This window comes from Morone saxatilis, unplaced genomic scaffold (assembly GCF_004916995.1).
Source record: "Morone saxatilis isolate NCDOM2014 unplaced genomic scaffold, NCSU_SB_2.0 Contig4, whole genome shotgun sequence".
NCBI lineage: Eukaryota > Metazoa > Chordata > Actinopteri > Moronidae > Morone > Morone saxatilis.
This window is the reverse complement of record NW_023339984.1, coordinates 10,253,547-10,265,143: the sequence shown is the minus strand read 5'-3', so window position 1 is coordinate 10,265,143 and position 11,597 is coordinate 10,253,547. Positions and strand designations below refer to the sequence as shown.

Sequence of the window (11,597 nt, the reverse complement as noted above, 5' to 3'; positions counted from 1 at the left end):
TGCATGCACATATATAGTGTGTCCCCAGCCACTCAATCATCCCTCGCTCATCCACTTTCCTACGTCCCTTCCGACGCTCCATCTGTTCCCACATGCCTATTTCTACTTGTTTGTTCTTGACCACGTATGACTAATAAGTAAACAGGAGAGTTGTGCGCATTTCATTTCCTCTCCTCTGTCGATTTGAGGCTTTTAATCCCCTGGTTAGGCACTGTGACGCCTGCAGCGGAGAAGAACATTGTGTTAACGGCTGCGGAGAGGTGTAGTGGCGGGGTATAATTGTAGATTCCACAGATGTTCTCTGTCTGGGCGGCAAAAACAAAACATCAAGTTTTCTGTGAAGCATAAAAAGACGCTAAACATTTAAGAAGCATGAAGTACTCATGAACAGCTAGCGGCACACACACATGGCTTTAGTCTACACTGCAGGCAAACACACCTGAAAACACGTGTACGACGTACACACATATTTACACTCGCAAACAAAGACCTCATCTGAAACAGTGCCGGTTTGTGCCGGATGGGTGTGGTTTCCGGATCATTTAAATTTGGCACACGTTGCTTCAGTGGTAAGAACACAAATCCCGGCATACATAATGACCTGTGAAGTTTGGCATCGCTGCTGAAGCCAAATGAAAATGTCTTTGCCAAAGTGGAAAGTTGGTCTTAATATTGACAACCAGAGACAACGGCATAACATGCTTTCTTACTCGCTCTGATTGGTATTTACGTGTCCTGTGTACATTCCTACTATAACTCATCCTCCACAAGCAGTGTCAGCACAGGTTCAGATGTACTACATGACAGTGTTTGATCATCAGCCGGTTGGGATTCAGTGTTAATCCCTGCTCAGTTTGTGCACTTTTTTCAGCCCTGCAGCTACAGGATGTTTGCAGCGAGAACAAACGGAGAACACACATCCATCTCATCTGAACAGTGACTGGGGTGTTGGAACCAATATGAATTTAATTCATGTTATTCGTGCCAAAGACTTAAAAGGTTCAAATGTCTTGAAACAACTTTTAAACAAACCACTGATAAGATTCAACTTATACATATTATTTCCCAGCTTGGGATCAATAAAGTATATTTAATTAATGATATAAAACAGAGAAAAACATATCATATTTAAACCAGCAAACAGAAATTTTTTCTTGGTAAATGACTCCAATTATCAATAAATTATGAACACATGATTCATTTTCAGTCAATTAACTATTGATTAAATGGGCTAATGGTTCTTCACTACAAGGAACGGACCTATCTCCTAATGCAAGAAATCAATTTAATCCCAAGAAAACCATTTCCAGTCAAAAACCCATGTGCTTACACAACTCAACAACAAGCACACACACACACACACACACACACACACACACGCACACATCCTGTGCCCCACAGCAATTTGAGCAATTTAATGAAGAAAGCCCTGCAAAACGCAGGAAGCTGTTAGTTCTACCGCCAAGGTCCGGTTGCGGCTCTGACGCCAGGTGACGCGGAGGTGAGGCTGCACTCTAAAGGTTAACGACCGTTCTCAAGCCAATAATGGCCGTGGTGAGCAAACATCACCGCTCCTTCATTCGATCTGCACTGATGAGTTACATAAGGCGGGTCGAGGGACTGTTTGTTCTTTCTCTCAATCACCACACAGAAGATTTCAATGATCTTGACCATGGAAAGTGTTTCTGGCGAGAGGCTGTGTGTTGGGTTTTTGTTCATATTTGCATGTAGATTGTTAGAGGAAGTGTGTGTTTATGTGTGAGAGGGAACAGTTTGGGGATTGATCTAAAACTCTCTGTCCACGTGTCCAGATTGGAAAATGTTCTGTAATTGTTTTTCTCAAATGAAATTCTTGACTTTTTGTCAATTTGGCTCCCTGATCACATTGAAGAGAGCAGCAGAGAACATGGACCCTGGTTGGTGTGTGAGGATTAGGTAACTGAAATGTAGGCTGTGTGTGTTTAGCTTATAGTTTCCCTCCAGGCAGTCAGAGTTGAGCAATCTGCATGAAGCTGAAAGATGGCCCCACTGATCCCATGATCCTCAGTTTTTTGTTTCTAATTTGAAACACTACTTTCTACTTTGCAGAAAGTTCTCATGTCGCAGGATCAGCGGGCTGAGGCCACACATGAAAAACTGCATTTCCACTTCTCAAACAAGCAAACAACATGTTCATTCCAGGTTATTGCCACCATAAACTCAAAACCTTTGACTTCTCTGACCTTCAACCATCACGCAAGGTAATTATGAACATCTGCAAGAAAACTTCTTCTGGTTTTACCCCAAGTAAAAGTCAGCTGCTTTAGTTCGTTCAGCATTCCTGTTGATCATTACTGACCTGTAAATACGTTTTGCAGACAACGTACGTTCACTCATTGGCCAGTTTATTGGGTAAAGATAAGACCAAAGCAGTTAAATACATAAAGCCTATCTTTATTTAAGTTACAGTTTTTATAATTGTTCTTTTAGATGGGTTTTGATTCAACCCCATGGTCACTTTGAAGGCTGTAGTTTGCATGTATAATACTGACAGATGTTTCTAATATTTAGCTAGTCGTAGTACTAAAAAAGAACTTAATTGGTCCATTTTCAGCAGGTTCAATGCAGACAAAAAGTCTTATTTTCAAATGTTGATGCTACAATTTTATGTCGAAATCATAACCAGAAAGAACACCTTTTATTTCTCTGACTGTGTGCAAATCTGTGTTTCATATCACCAAGGACACGTTCGTCTTGAAGGTAAAACGGGAAACTTGACACGTTGGCTGCTGAGAGAGTTTAGTGTGGGGAGTTTGGCCGCTCTGCAGCATTCTGGGCTATTCTGTTAGCTGGGTGGAAGCCATGAATAATATACTAATACCATAATAATAACACTAGTAATATTAGTACAAAACAAAATAAAGCGGCTGCTTGATGACAGAATCTGGAGTGTCGGCCCAAACTGACAACTTTGAGTTTGACTTGAAAAATGAAGGTACAGCTCTATTATTGTGTGACTGTATTTACAGTGGGGCTGTTGCAGACAGATGAAGATGACAGTGATCAACTTTCTTTGCTCCATTTCTAGTGTCACCATCTTCCTAATCGGGTGGCCAGTCGTCTGGTCTAAAATGGCTTAATTGGGCACAATTCAAACAAACAGTCTCGTCAGATCAAGGCTTGAGTAGGGAAAAAGGGATTTCATTCCAGCTCGTCTGAGAATAACTTGACCCCCTCTGCAGGAGTCTTAACTTCTTCTCACCCTTTCTGATCTGTCATCCCCTGAACCTCTTCCATCTGATCCGTCCGGCCTTAGCGCAGCTCAAGATACAACACACACCCACGCACACACACAAACATGTACTGAAACCGCATGCAGCCACGTAAACAAACAATATTATAGCCAGACAGAAGTACACTCACATACACGGTCTTCATGTGAGAAGTGGCTCGTTAGTAGACGGTAATCAGCTTAGTGCTCTCCAACGCCCACAGGGGCTAAGCTCTTTACAGACAAACCCAGTTAGAGAAGTAGCAGCTGAGCGATGCTGTGACCCCGAACCCAGTGAAACACACACACACACACACACACATATCATGGTGGAGAGGTAGCGGTGTAGACATCAAGACAATTACCTGGGGGGGGGGATTTACACGGGAGAAGGAGACAGACGGAGAAAAAAAGGCCAGGGAAACAAACAGTGAGTGAGAAGAATGCAGAAAACGGCGCACACACAAAAAACTCAAATAAAGCAAAAAGAGAAGCTCAAATGTTTTCCTGGAAGAGTGTGTGAGGAAGGAGGAGGAGAAAAAAAAAAGCGAACAAATAAGAAGGAGTGTGTGAAAGGAGGGAAACACTCCCTCCTCCTCCTATGCCCTCAGTAACCCCAGTGGGTTGGTGGGTGGCTGCTCCGTTCTTTTAGGCAGCGCCCAACACTCTCTGAGCCCGGCATACATCCCATACCACAGCGCACAATCAGCGCTCTGTAGCCAGGATCATGCTCGTACAGGGAGCTGGCACCCTGCCAGGCCAACAGACACACACACACACACACACACTCGGAGGTATGTACATATACACACACAGAAGATACAGTACATACAGGGAAGGAATTTCATGGCAATGTTACCTAAAGAAAACTCAGTGGAAATAGCAATTAATTCCATTATTAGTCACTTTTTTCAATCACTTGATCAATTATTTAGTCTATAGGAGGTTAGAAAATAGTGAAAAATGTCCGGCCAACGTCTTAAATCCAAAAATGTTCAGTTTTCAATCGTGTAAAACATTCAGATATTCATGTTTCCCAGAGGATGAACCCTACTGACGTTCACATTTGAGATTGAGTGAAATATCCCGAAAATATTGGATGAGGCAATAAAATTTGGCTCACTGTTCCCCTTCAGCGTAATTTATAAAAACTTTTGTCACCCTCTGATTTTTCATCTAACGCCAACTTCAGTTGACCAAATACCTGCAAATCTGACTTTCCCCATCAACTGGGCTAATTAGCAACGGTTAGCAACTAAGATGGCAAACATGGTAAACATTATTCCCATAAATGCCTTGAAAAGATTCAAAGCTTGCTGATTAATCAGTTAATCGAGTAATAAAAGGAATGGTTTGACATATTATATGCTATCTGTCAAATATGAAGCCGGAAGCACGAGATAGTTAGCTTAGCTTAGCATAAAGACTGGGAACAGGTGGAAACAGCTAGCCTGATTGTGTCAAAGGGTAAAATGTCCAGTTATCATTACCTTTAAATCGCACTAATGGGCATTTTCTTTATTTTGTTTGTTTGACCTGTACAATGTGTAAAAACACGCTGTTTATGTTCGGGACTATTCAAACTCAGAAACTCAGTGAGTGTACTTGTAAAAGAACATATTTCTTTGAGCACTACTTCAAAGTGAGAAATGCACCGACGCACAAAAAGAACGAACAATAAAGCAACAGAACAGCTATTGAAACTATGAGAGATATTCATTATGTGATGTAGAAGTGAAAGTGATTCATTTACATTCGTACAAACAGAACACAACCTTTGGGCGGCAAAGGCTAAAGAAAACAAACATGATGTTTGGCAGTAATTTCTTAATGCAAACATGCCTTTTAAGTTATCGTCCCTGTGATCTGACCAAATCAAATCATGCACCGTATATTGTATCAGCTGGACGGCCTCGCTCCACAGCCACCCTACAAGAGCTGCAGTCATACATTCATTCATTCACACGCCCAACTGAAAGCTCTTTAATCTGTGGAACATGATTATGAAAAAGAAAAAGAAAAAAAGCCTGGTGTGAAAATAAAAAAACAAGCAAACAAAAAGGCCACTGAGAGGAAGCGAAAAGACAGGAAGAGGAGGAGAAGAATGAGAGGTTTGGAGAGGGAAAGTAAAGAGGCATGACGGGGAAGAGGGGCTTTGTTCAAAACAGAATGAGCAAAACAGTATTGACAAAAGAGACAGGAGGTGTGTGTGTGTGTGGTGTGGTTGTGTGGTGGTGTGTGTGTGGTTGTGTGTGTGGTGTGTAGTTGTGTCATCGTAGGCCAGAAAAGGTCAATGAAGGTAACTTTAGCCATTAAGCTGGGAGGAGCTTTGGGCGATCCCTGCCCTTCCTGAGGAGGTGATTGGCTTCAATGATCTCCCCTCAAGCTCTTCAATTAAGGAGCAACACCCAGGGCCTGCAGACGTGGTGTGTGTGTGTGTGTGTGTTGTGTGTGTGTGTGTGTGTGGGTGTGTGTGTAGAGAGTCACACAAATTGAGAACTTTTAATGTAACTAAAGAGCTCTAATTAAAAGGAACATGTACAGGTGTTGGTAATCAAATGCTTTTCTGTCACAGCCAAAAATGACAAGTTGGTTTAAGTCTTCAAGGCGCAACACCACACACACACACATCACACACAACAACTCAGCTTTGTCAACGGCGCTCTTTGACTGGACCAAGCTGGCCAATACAATTCTTCCCTTGCCGGCTGTGTTCTGTATATGTGTTGTGTTGTGCACCAAAATGCATAGCTGAATAAGGCACAGGTTCATTTCAAAAACATTTGACCAGAGTACTGAGGTTCATTAGCCGAGGTTTTTACTACCTAAATTACCATTTGCTTCAGCCGGCAGCTCACCAGAAACAACACACAAGGAAAGGGAAAAAGGACCACGACCGAGCTTCCTGTTGAAGAGCCCTCGGAGCAAGGCGCTTGATAACCTTGGAAAAATGAGGCCACAGGAATAAGTGGAGGGGATTTACTGCTGAAAAACATTAAATTAATCTATGAATAAATAACATTAAAAAAAAACCAATTATTAACTTAACTTCCCAGTTGTGTTATTTAAAGCCAACAGTTGGGGTATATACACTTCACAGTAATTAAAAAAACTCTGCTTCTACAATCGTCTTGATCGTATTGGATCTTTTGGCTGATTTTACTTTAGAAAAAATGTTTCAATAACCTCAATCTTTATGAATACAAGTCTCAAATAGGTGGTTTGGTTCTTTCATATTGAAAATACTGGACCGACATACTAGCTATTATTCGAATTGTTGTTTGAGAACATTTTGGGTTTGGGAGTTTTTGATGGCAGATTAATCAACATGTTTTTATGTTTTATACTAATAAAGTTTTATTATTGCTTAGACCATCCACCATTCCCTTCTGTCAAAATCTGAAGTGGGACCTTTTTTATTATGCTGCTGTGTGAACTAAATTACCAATTAGCAGCCAATATTTAGGGCCGATTTTAGCTCATTCACAGAAACATTGACCATATATGTTAATTAGCTTAGGGGGGGAGAGAGTAAGATCACATTTAAATGGAAGGGGATAAATACAATACATAAATGTGAATCAGTGTCGGGGAAATTCTTCCATGAATCTGGAGGAGTTGTAGTTCTCTGGAAGAATTACAAACCCAGTGGGTTGGATGAATCAAATTCCTTTTAACTATGCAGCATGGATGGGAAAACCACAGATAGACGTTCCCTCTAGACTTCTAAAATGCTTGGCCTTATATACCCCTCTGTACATCACTAAACAGGATACAGCTGTTGTCCTAGCTACATTCCTAATCTAATTTACACATGGGCAGTTTAGGTCTTTCACAATGGTCCTGTGACCTGTGTGTGACCGGTTGTCTCCTACCATAAAACATTTACTACCCCTCCTAATACTGTTTATCTCCCAAACACGTTCATCCCTTCTGCCATCAGTTTCACAAGTGGGGTATGGTAGGCCCTCTGACAAAGTCAAGGTGGGTCAGGTAATGGAAATATTCTTCCAAAGAGTATCCCAGTTTATGTCCACATCCTCAACAGCCAAGTCCTTAGTCCAGGCCTTGTTCAAAGGTAGGTCCGTTGTAGGCGGTGTGGCTAGCCAGCTGCATTAGCAGTTCTGTATTCTGTAGAACATTCGGCAAACAATGCAAAGAAAGATGTCTTTGGTAGATAGAAAAGACCCCCTGTGTTGGGATCCAAGGATACCTTTAAACATGAACTTGTTCATTTGAAGTGTTTAAGTGGACCAAAGGGAACATGTTGGGATCTGGCCACAAAGAAATTGTCATTACTACAGTCGGGCCTGTATGTAAGCAATAAAGCCTGCTTGTAGTGACTAAAGACAAAGAAAAAGGGCCCGCCAGATAACAGACCCCTCAGCGGGGGGTCAAGAATGCAGCCAAGGTGTGGCATGAAAGCAATAAACGGCCAAACACCGGCCCTTCATTGGTCAGATTCCCTTGGACCCCAGACCCGTCATCCCAGATGCCATTTAAAATTTTGTGATTCTGTATGAAATAATAGGTCCAAAACCTGCACTAATTATTGGTTACACCAGAAAATCTATGTCTATCTTCAAGATACAAAGACACTAGCATCCTCATTGGCTTTCCAAGAAACTGCACGAAAGTGAACAAACTATGTCCTGAGTAAAGAGTCATATTTCAGTTGCCGTAACGCAGAAAGCTTGATGTCTGGATCCTTGCCATTCTAAATTTTACCTGTATTTTATTTATTTGCTAAAGTCACTGAACTCTAATGCTCTGCAGAGATGGGAAATACTATCTAATTGTGCTGATTCTCCTGAGTTTTGTTTCACAAATTTCTCATCATTTTACGGCATCCAAAGATTTATGGCACCCAGCATACAGACATACGTACATACATGCCGGTAAATCTGAATGAATTGTACTTTGGTAAATGGTAAATGGTAAATGGACCTGTACTTGTATAGCCCCTTTCTAGTCTTCTGACCATTCAAAGCACTTTTACACCACATGCCCTATTCGCCCTTTCACACACATTCACACAGCGATGGCAAAGCCCATCGAACAGAAACTATTGCATTCATTCAGGGGCAATTTGGGGTTCAGTATCTTGCTCAAGGATACTTCGACATGTGACAGGAGGAGCCGGGGATCGAACCAACAACCTTCCGATTAGAATTGAATTGAATTGGAGAATCTAACTGACCTAACGATGTGTAGCATGTCTATATTAACAAAAGATTAAACATTTATATTTGTGTAGCTGATCCAAACAACTTTCAGTGCCTGCCTCCACAAATTGTACTGTAATAATGTAACCTGTAATCCTCACTGACTTACTGAGTTTTTCCTGGCAGATGTCACCCTTATCCAGAGACCTCCACTTAGAGAGTTTGCTGTCATGTGTAAGAATCAGATGTCGGCCATCTATTGACAGCAGCATTGATGTGTTCCTACTGATCAGTCTGTCCCTGTCACAATCCCACATCAACCTTGCAGCATCCACCTTTGGCCCCTGGCAAGCCTGGGTCCGGAGAGGCTCTGTCTGCATGGCTGACAAACATCTGGATGATGCAACACACTTCAGCATGCCCTGATCAATCCAGATCCACTGTTGAGACTCTGAGTCCAGGTGGCACTTCTTCAGCAGGACTTCACCTGTAGCTGCTGAGTCCTCCAGACACAGACTGTGCTGGGTGTTGTGGATCATGAATGCCTTCGCCCCTGCAGCTGTTTTGAGAGTGACAAGTTTAGATTAACTGATGCTAATATGTAAATCAGTTCTAAATGTTTTTTTAGGATGCATTAACTTACCTAACAGGAGGGGAAACAATAAAATCCAGGTATCAAGCATATCTATAGAGAATGAAACATTGTTATTAGACATACAATTCAATTTTATTTGTATAGCGCCAAATCATAAGAGTTATCTCAGGACACTTTCCAAATAGAGTAGGTCTAGACCATACGTATATAATTATTTACAGAGACCCAACAGTTCCCACCACGAGCAAGCACTTGGTGACAGTGAAAAGGAAAAACTTCCTTTTAAGAGGCAGAAACTACGAGCAGACCCCTGCTCTAGGTGGGTGGCAGTCTGCCTTGACCAATTGGGTTTAGAGAGAGAGAGAAAGAGAGGGGGAGGAGGATTGAGAGAGAAAGAGAGAGGGAGAGAGAGAGAGAGAGATACAATATATAATTGTGTTCAGAAAAAAATATTATTTGTTGTGGTTCCCCAAGGTAACCCCTGAAGAACATTAACAAGGAAAGACAATTGTAAAAAAACTCATTCACGCTTTTGTTTAAAGTCTGAAAATCACTTGCTGCTGCTTGTAAAGAGTAAGTGACCTAGAGTTAATGAAAATAAAATGAAGATGATCTGACAATCTGGTGTTAGGGAGGAATTTAATGCTTAAGAATGCTTATGCTGTAGGTGTTTTTTAACTACTATCTATTCTTTGCTGAACTTCAATACTAAATCTTCATGCAATAGAGCAATAGGGAAATAAAAATAGGTTGCCACTCATACACTGATGTGTATGAGTTTGTTTAAATGATTAGTTTCCATTCTTGTGAGCAGTTGGCACCTTGCATGGCAGCCACTGCCATCAGTGTATGAATGTGTGTGAATGGGGTGAGTGTGGCATGTAGTGTACAGTGCATTAAGTGGTTGAAAGACTAAAAAGGCGCTATATAAGTACAGTCTATTTACCATTTACTGTACACCATGAAAGCAAATAATTTAAATCATCAACTTTCTGTGTTGATGTTTAATGTATTTTAAGTTCTTATTTTCTACCATAAAATTAGACATATATATATTAATAGAATTAGTTATTTATAATTGTACTCACTTCTAAGATGTTCTGTCTCTGGCTGAGATGAGAAGGAGGAAAGTGATTGTTCAGAAGACAGAAAGACAAAGTTTATGGGCAGGAGCAGGCTCCTCCCATGAAGCTTTTGCCCTACTCTTACTCTAAACACTGAATATGTCATCATAAGCACAGAGATTCTAGATAGGACATTATGTGCATATTTATTGAGGAAGTGTTGTAAAGCTGTTTAGTGGTATCATTTCAGACATTTCATGTATTTTATAATGTTCATGTGACATTTAGAGAAGAGCCACAGAGCCTTTAAAACAAAGTTCAGACAGTTACATTTCAGGTCGTTGATCCTGTTGCCTGGTTACTGTTTAGACAGCCTTGTCTTTTCTGTTTGTGAGAGTATGTGACTCATCGGTCAAAAGCCTTGCACACACACTGTGAGCCCTGTTACATTTGGCTGTTAAATGTTTTATATTTATAACAGAGGTGTGGAGAGGTGAATAGCCTCTATGTCAATGAAGGAATGGGGAGGACGTATATATATCCGTTTGCATCTATTGTTCGCAGCCAAATTATTCTAAATATGAGAACCAGTGAATGATACAATAAACAAGTTAGAGCTGTCATGTAACAAACAAAATACATACACATGTTCTGTGTTTGTCTACATTGGTGATATTTACTCAACACTTTAGCAGCACAGTGAATGTTGGCTAATCAGCACTGTCAGTAATGAGTGTTCCACCTACATCTGCTGGACACTTTTACTTACTGCACTAAGCTTTGGTAATTTAATGCAGCTTCATACTCATTGATTATGAAAGACATGATTTAAGATGGTGGACAAGCAGATTATTAAAAAAAACCTACATAACACCTTAAAAAATACAGATACTTTACTCTGCCTTTGGATAATGTACATGGAAGGTGTTTAAACTTTTAATAAATCATCACTTATCTTTTCATGTATAAAGGCTACGTTCATTTATTTCACTTTACTCAACATATTACTACTTACATTTTACTGTCTTTGTACTTGTTTCTATAACCCACCTAGAGTTAACAGAATAATAAAATATATTTAGGACCAGTGTATATAGGTTCGTAGGAGTTAAAGGAGAATGACAAGCAGTCTGGTGCCACAATAACAGTTTTCACTGTGTTTTAGAATTCAAATTAACATCAATTACATGAAAATGGTTAAACTCAACACAATTCAAAGCAACAAAGAAAAATGTCTCTGGTATAGAATAGAGTTGAGGATTTCTTTGCTCCACTCAAGTTCAAGTTTGTTCCTTTTGTAGTTGTCAGTTCAGCTAACTTTAGTCAGATAGTCAGTTTCAATTTCAAAGTGCTTTTATGTCTGTCAAAAATTCAAGTAGTAAAGCTTGAGGGTTTCATAATCCTACCACAATGATGTATACTCAAGTGATAGGGAATGAAGGACGAGGTAGTCTCCTCCTCTGGCAAGGGGTGATCTTTAGGGGGGAAATTTAGAATATAATTTATAATCCTCCTCCTCACCT

At 40.5% G+C, this 11,597-nt stretch overlaps 2 protein-coding genes across 2 annotated transcripts in view; both read right to left on the bottom strand.

Moving 5' to 3' along the window:
- The window catches only part of si:ch73-335l21.1 (insulin receptor substrate 1-B), a 50,472-nt gene that overhangs the window by 13,768 nt on the left and 25,107 nt on the right, over positions 1 to 11,597 (bottom strand). The window lies entirely within an intron of this gene.
- LOC118337892 lies at positions 8,395 to 10,255 on the bottom strand. Its single transcript, XM_035675029.1, has 3 exons — positions 10,099 to 10,255; positions 9,059 to 9,100; positions 8,395 to 8,974 (listed from the first exon to the last, which is right to left on the bottom strand). The coding sequence occupies exons 1-3, from the start codon at positions 10,241 to 10,243 to the stop codon at positions 8,475 to 8,477; spliced, it is 687 nt and encodes a 228-aa protein (XP_035530922.1). The 5' UTR covers positions 10,244 to 10,255; the 3' UTR covers positions 8,395 to 8,474.